Source organism: Papio anubis, chromosome 10 (genome assembly GCF_008728515.1).
Source record: "Papio anubis isolate 15944 chromosome 10, Panubis1.0, whole genome shotgun sequence".
Taxonomy (NCBI): Eukaryota; Metazoa; Chordata; class Mammalia; order Primates; family Cercopithecidae; genus Papio; species Papio anubis.
Genome location: NC_044985.1, coordinates 94,401,387 through 94,418,937, shown reverse-complemented (window position 1 = coordinate 94,418,937; position 17,551 = coordinate 94,401,387). Strand labels below are relative to the sequence as shown.

The following is a 17,551-nucleotide window of genomic DNA, read 5'->3' as shown; positions in this document are numbered from 1 at the left end:
ATTTCTCTTTTAAAGTTAAAATATAGTTTTAGTTGGCAAATAGTAATTGCATATATTTATGAGGTATTATGTGATGTCTTGATCTATGTTTTGACATTATCGAAAGTCAATCAAGTTATTTATATATCCATCACCTCACCAGTTTATCATCCTATTACAAATTTCTGCCTAAAGGGCTTTCAATTGCTTCATTTGTTTAAGAGAGGAAGGCTAGAGCAATAATGCTTATCATTCAGAGTATATGAAACTAGAACAAAAATATAGATTGCAAAAAGGGAAAAGAAGTGTGATAGTCAAAGCTGTTTTTTTTTTATCCTTCCTTAAATGTGTGCATGTTTAAATTAATTTACATTAACTCCTCAAAGAAGTAGTATTATTAGACTATGGTTTACACATAATGATATTTAAATAACAAGATTTCCACCTCATTTGAAATTTTTCATTTTCATCATTTTGAAGGAACCCATATCAAATTCCATTTACACTTTCAAATTGTGCAGAGCAAATTGTGTTTCTTTTATTATCCCCTGTTTAGGGAAGTCATTCCTTACATGTGTTAACATCTGAAGAAAGTAAGTGATAATTCACAACTTCTCCTTTCATGATAAAACTTTGTTTTAAAGTTTAATATAAAAGATCCCGACTGTCCCTGTTCCTCACCATTATAATTTATCTATTAAACACTCTTATCTCAAAAACTTAAAATTTTAAAACAAAGGCACTATCAGAAGGTGCTGACAATAGTCAAAGATAAGCTGTCATTACTGGGTATCAGAAAACATGCTGGTGAGAGATACCTCAATTTGTGTGTGTCTTTTTTTAATTGTCCTGTTCTCTAATACAAAGCTACGCTCTCTGGTAAGGAGATGCCTTCCACTACACTTCTAGATGAAGAACTGTAGTCTCTTCCTATGGCCACTCCCTGAAGGGAAAGCATTAAACTAGAAGACCACACATTGGTCCTTCAACTGGCTGTGATGGTTTGGAAATTGTCAATGGATTTATAAATTACTACATATAGAACCCTAGTGTTATTAGCATACAGCATGCATTTCTGTATCTCCCAATTTTTGAATCATTGTTTTGAAAAAAAATATACAGTGTTACCTCAAAACATAGGAAGGCCTCAACAAGCAGGGGTAGTCCACAGACTTTGCAAATTCCAGTGCTTCATTCTAATTAATAGAAGCAACAACAAAAATGTATGAATAGTTTAAAATATGCAATAAAATTACAGAATGTATCATTAGCTCAAGTGGTAACCCAGCTTCTTTATTCTCTAAAAGACACCATTAAAATGTAAATTGGACACTGAAATACATAAAATTCCTAGCTTTTGATTCTAAATATCAAATCTTGTTCAAAACTGGTTTGAAATTATTTTCATTGTCTGAATCTTAATGAGAATACTGCTATCAATTCATAATCAGCATTTAACTGCAATCATGGATATACAACAACTTTAAAGAAAATTCACTAAGTGTATGCATTCTATCTGCCCTGTAGTTAACATATCCAATAGTCAACATTCAGGTTACAGCTCTTCAAAATAGAATGTTAAAAACAGATACTTGTTTCTCTCCTTACCAAAGTATTAACAGCTTTCCAAGGTGCCTGAGCTACCTTCAGCTCATCCAAGACGGCTGAGAAGATGGAGCGATCCTCAGCCCTGTCAATCTGCAGGGGGCTTGTGCCCATGATCTTGACACCATTCTTGTATAGAGGAACTGCCAAGTTGTTTGGAATCTGGCCTCCAACTGATATGATGCAGCCACCACATGCCTGAAAAAGACACGCACAATATCAGCCATTGGAGTAACTTCATTATGAATGGACAACTATGCTAATATTGCATCTATTTCCTTACTGATAATTCTTAACCTGATTGTGATATTTACATCTCTCCTACCAATGAATACTGTTAAATGATGCCACAAAGTTTTGACTTCCCAGGCACTTAGATGCTAAAATCTGTGCAAGATTTCCATACAAGTACACATGAATATCATTTGTGACATTCACATGTGTGGCAAATGGAAAGGAAAATCAAGCCAATAAATGTTTGCCATGTACTCCATGCTATAATCAATTAATTCCCGGACTACTGCTGGAATTTCCTAACTGAATACAGATTTCTCCCTTTAACACTCCCTTCTCCTGCACACCTGCACCCCAGCACTTCACATTAAGATTAAGCAAGACTGCTTCATCAAATTGCTCCTACACTCAGAGTTCTCCAAAGGTTTCCGTTGCCTAGAGAATCAAGTATAAACTTTTGACCCCCAGGGCACTTAAGACTTTCCAATCTTATCTATTATCACCCCTCTTAGCCTCAAAAAGACTACTCATTAGCCCCAACTACCTACTTTCCCACTAGCAAATTCTTTGCACCACTGAAACTTCCCTGGCTGTTGTTTCCTTTCTCTTCTCTTCCATCTTATCTAACCTTTAGCTACCCCTTAGGTCCAGTCTAGATCTCAGGTCCCACTTTGATGACCTTCCGCTTTGATGATCTTCCACCTTCCCCTCTCCTTTGCTGCAGCCTTGGTACCTGTCGACAATACCTAGTAACTGATTTTAGTTCCTACTGCCTTACTACTTGCTTTACAAACAGTGCCAGAATCTTTAGCCTTATTTCAGATGTTGATTTGTGTAAGATTTTCTTACATAAGCCCAAAGGTCCTATTAGCTGTGTGATGGTGTCGTGCAGGTCTTGCCCACACAGCAAAAGGAATTCAGTATGAGAACATATTTGTAAGATGTTAATATAATATAGTTTTATGGAATAATCCAATCTTAAATTGATCCAACACCAAATATCACGGGACCTGTAGGAACATAGGGATGAGAACCTGGTAACCCACACAGGTAAATCATCATCCTTATCCTAGCCATTATGCCTGAATAGTTTCAAGAAACCTACTGAAATAAAATCTTCTAACTTTTGAATATTGTTTAGTAGATTTCTAAAATATTTAGGCCCAAAATTCCATTAAGCTCCCAAAATTCCATTAATCATACCTAGATCTGTTTGCATCCTTTTTACCCATGTTAGTTTTCTGTTTTTTTAAACCTGATAGCACTAACCTACCACAGCACAAGAATATTTCTGAAACAATATCCAAGTTGCAATCATACCAGAAACATATTTTCAATAGAAAAACATTAAAAGGAAATGCTTCAAGTTTATTTGAGAATATCTTAACTTATCCCGGCCACTAATCACTTTGGTTAGTCCTTATTTTTATGCACAAATTAGATGTATTATAGAAAGAATGTAACGTGAGAAAATTTATCTTTCTAACAGAAATAGTATTTGCCTCATTACAAATGGCCCTGGTTTTTGGAATTTTATGAATTATCTCCAATTTATAAAATTCTATCTGTACACCTGCCAATGAGAAGGATGATGTATTTTACTAATTTACATTTTAGTAAAAGATGTTTTATAGTTTAGGCAGTATTTTAGGATTACATTTAATTACAATTAAACCAAATGCTATAAATGAGCCTCAATTCTGTCTTGAGTCATGCATTCTCTAATGGGTTTTGCCTATCACTAATTAATGTCTGTCATTAATCCATTCATTTAACTTGTTTTGTGACAGAAGTACCATTGTCTACATTTACATATGTACATCATATTATGTCCTCTAGCATATTTTAAATTACCTCCTAATATATAGTAATACTATATTTTACATACAAATTAGTTTCAAAGAAGGCCCAACTTAATTCTTTCTGTAACACTGACTTCAGTTTTAGTAAACAAATCTCATTAAGAGCCATGTATAATTGTATCCAAAAGCAGTCACAGAGGTTTTTCATCTTTCTTTAAACCATTTCATGAGGACATAATTAATTATATGCAAAAATGCCTGCTGCTATCATCTGTAATGTTTTTTAATATTTTTAAATTAGTATTTGATTTTTCACATTTATATCACAGATACTAGTTTTATTGTTAATGTCTTGAACCTGTTTTTCTAGCTGTCTATCATACTGAACCTGGATTTACAAAATATTCAAGAAATATTTGTAGGGTACACTTATTTTGATGCCCACCTGTCTCTGAAATGAATATTAAGGAGTGATTTAAAAACAACCATGTCAGAGATAGGTCTAAAAAAATGCTATATATTCTATTTAATGGATCAATTTTATGAAAGGATTAGTAGGCCAGGCCCAAGTAGACAACTATAATTATACATCCTTCCTAAACTTGTCTACTTTCTTTTGTAATAGTAAAATAATAACATTATTCTAGCACTATACCTCATACTTTACAATCTGACTTCAGCCATAAACTCTACGTTAACTTCACAGTATTTGCAAGTGGCATGTGTTTATACTCATAGGATTCATTTAAAATAAAGATAAAACACAGAGAATTTATGTAACTTAAAGAAATCAATGAGGTTGTCAGTCAAAACTAAAATTTAAGTATTTTGGCTCCCATTTAGTACTTTTTTCCCTCTAATTGACCATATTTTCAATACAGAGATGATTTTCTGTTAAAAAGTAATAATAGTAACTGTAATAATATCAAAGGCCTAACTACTGGACATCACTCTAAAATTTTCCAGTAGTTTTTGTTTTAATTATAAGATAATTTAATTTGTGCTACAGTCTTATAGTAATCTGCAATCCCATGAATTCACAGTGAAGATACTCAGTAATATTGGGATGGGAATGGACGAGCAACTGTAAATGAAAGCTATAAAAGAAGCAAAATTATTCACAATGAACTCATTGATCTTAAACTGAAGACTAATGGCTTCATCTGATGGAACAAGGAATTAACTGGTCTTTTTTGAACAATTGACTATTTTCAGTGAACTGTTCATCATTAAACCACATCACACAAACTAGAAAGAGGCTGTTTATTGTATGTGTAGATGACCAATTAAATCACTCTGCAAGATATTTATGAGGGATCATCTTGCATTAGTTAATATGTATCTGGCACATGTTACCAAGTAGAGTTTTCAATCTAGCTGAAACCCTTAGAAAGAAAAAGTAAACTTTATGTGAAAAATAATCACTCTGTGCCAGGGGCTCAAAAATATAAGAATGGAGTGATTTTTTTTTTTTTTTTTTTAGAGTTTTACTACAAGATAAGACAATGGATGCCACTGGCAGGTCTTTCTTCTAAGGGGAATTATAATATATATCTACATACCTGAATGCATATATATAAAGTGTATACTGCATATAGCTATCTTCTTTTTTTCTTTTTTTTTCTGTTTTTCTTTTCTTACCTCCTGATGGTAGATGTCTAGGATTCTCTCCAAGGACAACTCTTCAAAGTACAGTTTGTCACACTCATCAAAGTCTGTGCTCACAGTCTCAGGATTGCAATTCACCACCACTGTCTTCTTGCCAAGTTGACGCAGTGTGCGGATACTAGAGACAGCACACCAATCAAATTCCACACTGCTGCCTGCAGAGACAATGAGATTGGCAAAAGGGGTAAGAGAAGCACAAAGTTACAATACAAAAAGAAGCAGAAATGTATCACCCGTCAGTCCAGGCTAAGGAAGCTAATGACTTTCAATTCAATGTTTAAACTCCAAAATATAAATTTCAAATCCATGATGCATGCTATATTAGTAGTAGGAGAAACAGGTACAAATTAAACAGCAGGGAAATATTGGCTTGTCATATATGCTAAATTCTGCAATAGAAAATCTCAATATTTGAAATATTTAGAACTTCAATGTTAATGGCAGGTAATTTTAATGATAAAAATAACCCTCACCTACTGAAACGAAATTCAAAGTGAATATATTGACCTCAATACACAAAAATAGTTAATCCAGTGATCAGGATACTTGAGCTCTTTTTTCAGCCTTTCCATTTAATCTACTGTCTGAGGGTTGAACCTAATGATCCCTGAGGTGCCTTGCAGCTCTGACATATCCTGATTGATAGAAAAGTCCTATCCTTTCCAAGCATATCCTTTTAAACTTGGCAAGGCCACCCATGCAGAGTGAGTGACCTTCTATAAAGAAATCTGAAGTGTAATAATGGCCTAAACACCTCGAAATATCACGTCTACTGGGATGCCATAGAATTGAAAGTCCACAGACTTGTACTAATTCTTTGCATTAAGATATTGTCTTCTAAAAATTCTTGTGAAAATACGTTATTCAAATATACTGGCATATTAATGCTAAGTAAGCACACACTTGATTATTAGCTTGATTAGTCTTTGGATCCTGATATAATGAAGAATTACTGCATAAATAGGTAAAATTTGAAAAGGAAGAAAAAGTACTCCAGAGAGTAGACAGGTAGATGCTGGTGAAATGGTCAGGCTATTTAGCCATAAGATAACTGCCATGGTCTAAACATGTCCCCTGAAATCCATGTGTTGGAACACTTAGTCACCAGTGCAACAGTGCTGGGAGGTGGGGCCTTGTAGGAGGGTTTTAGTTCATAAGTGCAGATCCCTCATGAATAGATTAATTCCATTATAGAAAGCTTACTGGACATAGTGGCTCCTGCCTGTAATACCAGCACTTTGGGAGGCTGAGGCAGGAGGATCTCATGAGTCCAGAAGTGTGAGACTAGCCTGGTCAACACAGAAAAATTCCATCTCTACAAAAAATAAAAATAAATTAGCCAAGCATGATGGCACACGCCTACAGGCCCAGCTTCTAAGGAGGCTGAGGTGGGAGGAGTGCTTGAGCCTAGGACATCAAGGCTACAGTGAACCATGACCTACCACTGCATTCCAGCCCAGGTGACACAGTAAGACCTTGTCTCAGAAAAAACTGGGGGTGAGGGTTTGATGGAGGGAACTTGTTCCCTTTGTGCTCCTGTACCTTCTGCCATGTAAAGACAGCATTCCTTGTGGGGAGCACAAGTTTTAAGGTACCATCTTAGAAGCAGAAACCTATGTCTTACCAGACAACTGAACTTCCTGGCACTCGATTTTGGACTTCCCAGCCCCTAGAACTGTGAGAATTTATTGATAAATTACCCAGTCTCAGGTATTTTGTTACAGCAGCACAAATGGACTAAGACAATGACTAGGGTGGTAAAGATAAATATTTTTGTCCTACTTCAAGATTTGTCCAAAGATTGGTAAACTAACATATCCTGAACCTCTTAGTTCATTGTAAAAACTAAAGTAAACTATGCTTAAAGTAATAGAGTAAGACTACATATATTTAAATCATAGATTCTATCATTTCCATATTATAATGCTTTGTGGAGATTAAATATTAAATCCATATGTTGACTAATATCACTGTCCATTAAAATACATACTTGCATTTGTAATCATCTTTAGTGGTTATTTAATAGGCTGGAGAGAAATGTCATAATTTCTGGTGATTATGTTTTAATTTGCCTATATAATGCTCTACCCGTGCACCAAAGAAACAAGATTTTTGCATTTGATGTAAACAAAAGTCATATATGTTACATAGGATGAGGTCAGAGATGGTATCTGTGATATAATTTCTGGCTAATGTATAAAGTCCTTGAGTAAATGTAGATCCTTATGAAAAACTATGCTAGAAGATAAAAGGTCAATGCCTAATCCAATCCCAACTCCAGCGAGAGGCTCAATTCAGTTAAAAAGGGTGAAAATTAAGTTACACGGTGAAATGAGAGGAGATAGAATTTGTAGTTGAGACCTGCATTTGAATCCCACTCTACTACTAAATAGCTGTATATATTTGGGTTTTATTTTTCTGAACCCCAGTTTCCTAATGTGCAAAACATATATTATAGCATTTATTTGACACAGTTCTTGGAATAATGAAATTAACATGCATGAATAAAACTATATAAATTGTGTAAAGTCCTATATACATAAAATTTATTATTTTACCAATGTGATATGGACCACAGCCTAGCACCATCATTCCATGGTCATCAAAATTGATATCATGCTCCTGAGGAAATAAGAAGAGGAAGATGCGGAAATCATTATGTGTTATTATTCCATTTAATTAAACTAGTTGTCCTATCATTAAGTATGTATTTCTCATTCTTCCTCTTGTTAACGTGTATTCTCTATTAGTCTCTGGAAACCCATAAATATAAAGTTATACAAGCCCTACTTATTTATAAAAAATAGATATGGCACAATATTTTTAAATAGTCATGAGAACATGGCATAATTGTATGATCACATAGTCATTGTCCTTAATTTTTCACTTGTTTGATTTCATTATCTTAAGGCAGTTCTTAAAAGACTGAGTACAGGAACATATAATCATATCTCACACATGATGCCATTTTTTATTACCTAGATATCCAAAGAGGTAAAAAATATATATTCCCTAGTGTGAACTGTCTACCAAATCTAGTGCTTTCTGGATATGCCAGTTTGCCCATTCCTACCTGACCATTGTAGGTAACATAGAGATAGTTTGTTACTGATGGGTATTCTGCAGCCAGTGTATCAATCTGTAGGATAAAACAAATAAACAAGAATGTTATTATAATTTGTTCAAGACTAAATGTTTTTTGCTTTATATATGTATATATTCCTTTAATTCCTATTACTGTAAAGTATGCAGACAGGAAAATGTATGACCCATGGAATTGCTTTCTAATTCTGAAAATAAGAGAGAGATAATAGTGATATGGTCTAGTTATCACTTGAGAAACACGGCGTTGGATCACTAGTAGTAGCAGTATCTCCCATGAACATCGCAAAGTGGTCCTATAGTCAACTGGTTACTAGGAAGACTTACCCCACCAGCTCTCTAAAAGCAGCTGTATATGAAATCTAAAATCTGAGTAAAATAACCTTTATATAAGGATCTCTTTGGTTTGCAAATTAACGCACAGGATTTAAGTTGCCTGTGGCACTGAGTGTTCGGATGACACAAATACCATAAAGCCATAGGGGATGAACAGGGGGGAGAACAAGATCTCATTGAACATATTTGGAAATCAATTCCACTCTCAAGGGCCAGTAACTCAGCTTAGTGAGCAAGAATTTGGGGCCGACAGGGCAAGCTGGTGTAAAGCAGGTGAGAAGGAAGAAAGATAATAATCGCTGAGTGGAAAATATTTAGCATCAAGCTTGAGACCTAAGGGTATGCATGTGCCCCTTGAGCATGCAGAGAAAAGTCAATGATTTTAAAGGACAAAAACCAGCTGGTGGTACTTTAAACCAAGACATCCCTTCCATTAAAGGCCAAAGGAAAAAAAAATCACAACAGCACACCTATGAATGTTCATGCGTGATTGTCATGAATACTAGATGAGCTCATTATGCCCAGCCCTATCACAATGAATACTAAATGAACCATAATGATGGGGCACTTAATATAAAGTATTACCCTGTAAAAAGTTAGTGCCAAAGGAGATAACTATTATTTTCAAGAGGGTCAGCCACCATGCTAGGAAATTTCAAGTCCTTCTATTACACTAAGGATTTCTTAACTACTTACATATTTGAACACAGGTCAAAAAGCAGAGGAGAGAGAGTTTAAATTTTTGTTTTGTTTTGTTCAGTTAGGCCAAGAAAATCAGGTACTCACTCTTATCTTTACAACCTAGTGCCCTTTCCTTCTTTCCCTTTTAAGTAAAAATTAATCATGTGCTCAATAAAATTGGTGACATTATGAGCATCAACCAGATGAGTAGTGTCACTTCTTAATCCCACTCCTTTTTTTATTGACAATGGCCTTTTGAATGGGTGCCTACATTTTACCACAGAAATCCTGTTGGTAGGGGTTGGAGGGAAAAGGAAACTCTTTTACCTGTTTAACCCAAGGGTGGATGTTTTTCTTTAGCCTCAGCTCCCTTGTCTGGGCCTCAGTTAGCCCAAGGCACTTGGAAATCTGCTTATCTGAGAATCCAATCTCCTTTGCTCTTTTCAGGGTTTCTTCGGTAATGGACTCACTAGGATTTAATAGAAAAGAGAGATTCAAGTTTAGACCAAACACAATAAAAAGCAGTGACAAGTTCAATTTCAAAAACACCAAGGCTTCTTATTTTCCACCTTCAAACATATTTAAGTCCTGTTGTCTTTTAAAAATACACAAATAATGACGAACCCACTCAATCTTCCAGCCTCTATGAAGTCTTCTATTTGCAAAGCTGACAATCTCTGATCGCCTGCTTTCACACTCTATGTGACCTCTTCCCTGCTGCTTTTATAAAAAATGGCAAGTGCATTTACTGTTCTAATAAATGTGCTCATTAGTAATAATCGGAGACTTCACTCTCTAAATCCAGGAGCCCTTTCTCAGTTTTCATTTTCCTCAACCTGTCATCACAAGACCCTTTTGATTATCTATTTTTTAAAAAGATATTCTGGCTTCCAATAAAGTGACTCCTCACTCTACTTTATTACTCACAACTACCATTTACTAGTTTGGGTTTCCCCCGCCAGGGCTCTACCCTTTGTTACCTGCTTTTGTCTTCCCTCTCTCCCTCTCTAAATTCGGCCACTGTCATGGGTGCAAGTTGCACGGTTGGTTGGTGATTCCCAAATCCATGGCCTATTCTCCAACATCTGATCTGTGCTCCAGGTATTTATGCATATGAGCTTCGAGAATCATCTTCACCTAGGTGTCCCAACATTGCATCAGGTTGGATATCCTCTCCATAAATCACCTCTACTTACTAATATCACCCATCAGTCTACGTTGAGAAGACAGTTTTGTCATTTTATAATTGTTTTCTGCTCAAACTAGATTTGTCTTATTTTCCCCCTGCTCCTGTCCATAGTGTAGACTTTATTTGTATTGTTTCTCTCATCTGTAACACCTTTGACATTCCTTTTACCTTCTCAACTTCTACCCAACCCTCAGCAGCCCTTCAAAGTCCAACTAAAGCCAAGCTTCATTTATGAAGCCTTTTGGTTTGCTCTCATCCATGCTGAACTTCTTGTGCTTTTGACTGCCTCTTTTGCTTGAAGCGATGGACATAGAACCATACAGTTTAGCATGTCCATTATCACCTGATACTTTTAATGTCTCTTAACTTTTATTCATCAATCAGGCTTTTTCCTGCTAGATTTAAGTTCCATAAAGGTAAAGAAGACATTTGGCTTATTTACCAGATTACTCCCCAAATCGACCACATTATCTGGCCCACAGAGAGCATTCAATAAACATTGATGAAAATAAATAAATGAAGGATAAATATAAGTAATGTAAACACAAATAAAATGCATATATTTTATAAATTAATTATAAATATAATTTATGAATATAAATAAATGAAGGATAAATATAAAAACTTCAATTCCCTAGGTTTTTATTTTATAGAAAAGACAAAGAAATGATTGAAATTAGCTCATAACTAGATTTCAAAATGCACGCAAAAATAATTTGTAAAGAACTAAGGGAAAGAAAAATAAAATACTACTGTAAAAGCATCTTTAACCAGATACCTGTGGGCCAGCTATTTCATGTAATAGTTAATACAATACAATTCAATTATAATAGTTTGATAGTCAATACAATGAAATTAAAATAGTGTATTGCCAGAAGAACTAACTTGCATTAAGAAAACATTTTCATGAAATGCTGTTAATAAAATGTAATTGGATTAAATCTATTGCATTTTGTTCATTCTAATCATTAATCTGCTTTAATTAATTCATATTGTGAGTTTGGAGAAGAAAAATCAAGCTGGCGTATATAATGGCTATTTCTCTGACTTTCCAATGTCAGTATTAGTTTAAATTTTTGCAGCTACAGTTCTTCCTAGTCAATTTGCTTTTCCTATTGCACCTAAACTCCCTTCTGTCTCAAATCAGTGTGTTAAATCTCCCATTGAATTTAATTTCTTCTCTTTTTATTCTTATTTTGAATTTAGTTTTCCCAAGTATTTGTTAAGCATTCTCTCAGAGCAATGCATTTTCCTGTTAAATTCTTGAATGCGATCCAATATTAAGTATTATTGCTGACTTAGTATGTGTGCCAAGCCCTGTGCTTTGGAACTGTGCCATCCAACATAGCAGCCCCTAGCCACATGTGGTTATTTAAATTGAAAAGTTAATTAAATCTTTTACAACTAAAAATTTAGATCTACAGTCACCAAAGCCAGGTTTCAAGTGCTCAATAGCCACACATGGTCAGTGGCTCCAGTGTCAGAAAGTGCAGATTATAGAATATTTCATCATCACAGAAATTTCTGCTGAACAGTGCTGCCCGAGAAGATATGGAAGCAATATTTGAGACAATGAAATGATAGTGATTCAAAACACTTTATGGAGGGATAAGCTACGTGGTGCTACGTGAGCCCAGAGAAAGATAATAGTGTGAAAGACTGTACTTGAGAAATACTATGGCAGTGGAGGGATGAGAACAGATCTATAAAGAAAGTTCAATTTGGCCGGGGGCAGTGGCTCACACCTGTAATCCCAGCACTTTGGGAGGCCGAGGCGGGCAAATCACAAGGTCAGGAGTTTGAGACCAGCCTGGCCAACATGGTGAAACCCCATCCCTACTAAAAATACAAAAAATTAGCTGGGCATAGTGGCAGGTGTCTGTTAATCCCAGCTACTTGAGAGGCTGAGGCAAAAGAATCACTTGAACCCAGGAGGTGGGGGTTGCAGTGAGCTGAGATCACGCCACTGCACTGCAACCCAGACAATGGAGTGAGACTCCACCTCAAAAGAAAAAGAAAAAAGAAAGTTCAACTATATATAGATAAAAGAGTTGACAGATGTACAATAGACAATGGCAATAGTATTGGCTATTGTTTGAGAGCAACAGTGGACATGGCACGTAAGGGAAACATACTGAGGATTTGTAGTTGGAAAGAGTGTACAGGAAAGTGGATGGTGAGGGTAGAGCCACATTCATTATCATTCTTTCATTAGTGCTTTAACATTTAGTGAATATGTGCTCTGTATCAGACCTGTGCTGCCTATATTAATGATGGAAGATGAAATATTGTATTCTTACATTTAGGAGGTCAGAGGATGTTAGGAAGCACGAATAGCCATTGATATGTCTACATCATGAGAGGTGCCATGAGAGAAGTGTGCACAAGTTGATGCCGTGGCTTATGGCAGGGGCCCCCAGCTTCCAATGGGGAAGTCTGGAAAGGCTTTACCCAAGAAGGGACTTTTGAGCTTCAGAGAGCCTTAGAAAAACCAAAGTTTGTGGTTACTTTTAGTTTCGGGGAAAAAAAAGAGAGAGAGAAATTAATTTTAAAAGTAGAGGAAAGATTTCCTTTTTTTTGTTATTGTTGCTATTTGTTTTAGAAACGTATGTTTCTACTTCCCTTGCCAAGAATATGCTCCCAAACCAATTACTCATTTGTTTATGTGCAAGTATGCACTCAGCGTTTCAGTGGAAATGCTTGACAAATAAGCTATTTTTCTAAGTTAGAACAATAACCACTTTTACTTAAATGACTAAAATCCTAACTCTGAAGAACAGTCATCCAGATACACGTAAGACACATGCCTTGAAAAGAACCATCACATCTATAATTGTGACCATGGGCGAACACAGCAGCACCACAAGTGCAGGTTCTTCAAGTGCTAAGATAACCAGAAGTCATGTAGTTATCTTTAGCTTTTTCAGTCAGGTTTTTCTATTTGTTTGTTGTGATAATTTTTAGGGGGTCTTTAATTATTTGTTTGCATTCCTTCTTACATGGAATACCAGTCAGTTCTTCAAAGGTCGCTATGTTGTTTAAAATGAAAATTACAAGTAATGGTATTAAATAAGAAAAATTTAGATTCTTCACATTTCTATTAGGGATGCAATAAATTTGCATTTGTTTCATCTACATTCAGCAATGCAGTATTTTCATGCAGGAATGTAGTATTTTCATTTCTGGAATACACATAATTTATCTTGTTCTTTTTCACCACAAGAGTCTAACAGATTATATGTAGATATCTCTAGAAAATATACAAAGTCTTCCTCCTCTACCTACTAAATAAAACTGGACACACTTACCAGCAAAGAAATAAAAATAATAAGAAAGAAGGGACAACGAGAAAGAAGAAAGAAAAGTTTGATTGATAAGAATTGGCCTTGTGCATTAAAAAGTGAAGTGAGTTAATTTTGTACTCAGCTCTGGTGACGGAAAAAAAGTCATCTGTAAATCAGACTAACTCAATTGTTACTGCTCCCCAGTCCGTAGCATTTCCCACACCAGAGAGTTTTCATAATTTAAAGGAAAAGTCTGAGAAGAATAACAGTAACACAAAATAATGATTGTGAATGATACTTCAGAATGGGAGTGAAAACTTTCTACATAGCCATCCCCTTAAATCATACCAGGTGGGAATTTTGAAACAGATGTACCAAGCTAGACCTGCACATTGCATATTTTAATCTCACTAAGTTGATTCTTAGGACATTTTCTTGGCGAGCCAAAAACTGCTTTAACGTCTGCCCAATTTTCAAATAACTAGATCAATAACATAATACGATATTTTAAAATGTCTTGAAAATTAGAATTATTAAATTGAAATTGTATATTAGTACATTCATGTTCATCTGCCTTAATTTGAATACAGATATTGGGTATGTGTGATCATTGGATGTTCAAAGTGATATAATTTCTATAGTATTCATGGTCTCTCTGGTTATTTCTGCTCTTTAGACATGATCATGAAATAGTGCAAAGTACTTAGCAATCCTCCTCACTGAGAAATCATTGTTGATCCTAACCCACCACGGCCATTAGAGAGGCACAGACAAGTTAGATCCCTTCCCACAGTCTGTGCGGCCTAATTCCACAAGGTACTCCTAAGGCCAAGACAGGAAGCCGGTCAATTCTCTGTATTGTCCTCACCTTTCCTCTCCTCTGTTTTCTCTCTTCTGTGTAACACCAGGCTGGCTGATATGTCATTACACACAGAAGAAAATTCACTTTAGTCCCAGCTTGTTCTGATACAAAATTTTATTTTGTGTCCCATTATAATCAAAGAAAAAGAAAAGACAGTTCAAAGACACAATTCATTAGTTGTGGGGCAGTGATTTAGATCAGGTAAAATCTCCTCAGAGTCAGATACAAGATGAATAATCTTAAGCAAACATAAAGCTCATTTAATAATGTGGAGACTCAGATAGATGCTCCTCATCTTTATCTGCCCACATTGTGCTCCCTCCATTTTCTTTGCCAAAAAGAATTTCTATCACGGTGGGTTTTTGGTTTTGTTTTTTAAATTAAACTAGGTAAAAGCTTATTTTTGAAACAAGGCTATAACATTTTTATTTTTCTGAAGGAAAAATAAAAACCTTAATTTGAAACAAACTCAAAACAGAATAATTACTAAAGGAATTATAAATACTGAATTTCTAATTCAACACTGCTTTTTGAAACCTCAATAGGGAATACTCCGTTTATATTATGTTGTAAATCAAGACAGCTTTATGCCCAGCTAGAAATGTGATCAGCTGAAGAAAGCATATTGCACAAAAGCACACAATTTTAAAATATGCATAATAAATTATCCTTCTGTTATTTTATATGTGTTTGTATGTACTAGTATTTTATGTTTATTTTTACTCTTTTGAACATGTACACATTAAATCTGTATTTCAGAACAATGTCCTCTAAAATATGCTATTATATACACAACTTTTCTTTCCCTTGCCAGTTTGCTTTGCTTTGAGAGTTCAAGGGCAAACTTTACAAAAGGTTAGACTTTCATCATTGCATAATAGAATCTATACAATAAAACAACACACCAAATGGCTGTGATGCCGGCCTTTCCATAATCTTCAGTTTCTTTCTACTTAGCAGCACAAAATGACAGTTTGAAATTTTAGAAGGGGAAAAAAATGTCTTAAACCCAGACCATCAGACTTTTACACACTCTGCCATAATCTTCAAACGGTGAGACAGCATGGTTCGGCTTCTACAGCAAGAAGTCTCTGGTGTGTTCTCTGGTTTACAAACAATACAAGTCTTTCTCTTCGCTCTCTAAGACTTCCAATGTAGATATTGTTGTTGTTGTTGTTTAAAATTCCTCCCTGTCATCTCTGAAACTTCCTCCACTCACACTTAGTCTTCAATAATAAATGATAAAAGGAAATGGAATAAATTCCCCTTAATGAGGAAATTTTCACCTGGCACCGAGGAGCTGGGGAAATCTATTAGCTGACTGGAGGAACGCCTGCAGCATTCTAATTATCAGAGGAGCCGGCGCACTTCACACAGTCCTCTCTTCCACTTGACTGGCTTTTATCTGATCCACCAACTCACAAGTAATACTAAACCAAATTTCCCCTCCAGATTGCACAAGCTCTAATGTGAAAATGAGCACTCCACCTGGCCTACAATTATGGGATGGGTTTGCAATTTTATTATTATCCTCTTTAAAAAGGAAAAAAACAAACACTCCAAAATGGCAGAAAAAAACTAAGCCTGATGTTCAGTAATGACATCTGCTTTAATAAGAGAATTGAGTAAGATATATGTTCTCTGCCTCATGAACCCTCACTAGCCTCTCTCTTGAGTTTTTTACTGCTTCACTTATTATTTTTGGCATTTCATAGGTTCAAGACCATGCCACAATCACAATAATGCTATCAGTGGAGAAATTATTTGCCACCTCTCTTCATTCAGAGAGACAAGTTACTATGTATTTCCTTAAGAGAAATGCAAAAGACAATTTTCAAAAATAGGAGGGGCATTTAGAAAAGCAAAGTATAAAAACCCAGGCAATTGGGTAGACACTACTATTTTGTCTTAGTTTTTGAGTACCACGGCTGTTTCTATACAGGAATGAGGTCTTTGAAGGAATTTAAGAAGACCTGAATCTTTAAATTTCTCGTACAGAGCAAATAATACCTAGATCCAATGTTCACATGAAAATATGGCATCAAGAAAATTATCTAATAGTGCTAAGTGGACCCAGATTCTATCACAATAAGGCTAAAATGTTACAAGTAATCGTTTTCAAAAAATGGCATACGTAAAACTATATTTCACCTTAAAGGCTAGTAATAATAACAGCAAAATCAACATTAAGAAGGAAACCTTATGAGAAACTGATAAAGTAGACATCTTTAAATAGGCAAGTTTTAATTTTCTGAATTTCATCTTCTTTTTTGCTAATCTTTAATGACCCTAATAATCCAGAAATATCATGATATTACTTTTAATCTGGTAAAGCCACTCATTTAGTATTGAATATAATGTCATAATTATGCTCTATGAATACAAGGAATGATGATGAAAAAAAAAGCTTAATGTGGGCTAATTGCAATTTTTGAGCCTTAATAAACCACATTTTGTTTTTTCATGGTTTTTTGTTTTTGTTTTTGTTTTTTTTTTGAGACAGTGTCTCGCTCTGTTGCCCAGGCTGAAGTGCAGTGGCGCGATCTCTGCTCACTGCAAGCTCCGCCTCCTGGGTTCATGCCATTCTCCCGTCTCAACCTCCCCAGTAGCTGGGACTACAGGCGCCCGCCACCATGCCTGGCTAATTTTTTGTGTGTGTGTGTGTGTATTTAGTAGAGATGGGGTTTCACCGCGTTAGCCAGGATGGTCTCAATCTCCTGACCTCAGGATCCACCCGCCTTGGCCTCCCAAAGTGCTGGATTACAGGCGTGAACCACCGCCCCCGGGCCATGGTTCTTAATTTAAGATG

At 35.5% G+C, this 17,551-nt stretch overlaps 1 protein-coding gene across 1 annotated transcript in view; it reads right to left on the bottom strand.

Moving 5' to 3' along the window:
* Nucleotides 1–17,551, bottom strand: part of CPS1 (carbamoyl-phosphate synthase 1) — a 119,346-nt gene that overhangs the window by 26,973 nt on the left and 74,822 nt on the right. The window contains exons 22-27 of the mRNA XM_021923956.2: nucleotides 9,735–9,876; nucleotides 8,362–8,427; nucleotides 7,847–7,910; nucleotides 5,262–5,443; nucleotides 1,588–1,782; nucleotides 1,108–1,175 (exon numbers count right to left, since the gene is read on the bottom strand). Of these exons, the coding sequence (XP_021779648.1) occupies nucleotides 1,108–1,175; nucleotides 1,588–1,782; nucleotides 5,262–5,443; nucleotides 7,847–7,910; nucleotides 8,362–8,427; nucleotides 9,735–9,876 (717 nt within the window). The remainder of the gene's footprint in view (nucleotides 1–1,107; nucleotides 1,176–1,587; nucleotides 1,783–5,261; nucleotides 5,444–7,846; nucleotides 7,911–8,361; nucleotides 8,428–9,734; nucleotides 9,877–17,551) is intronic.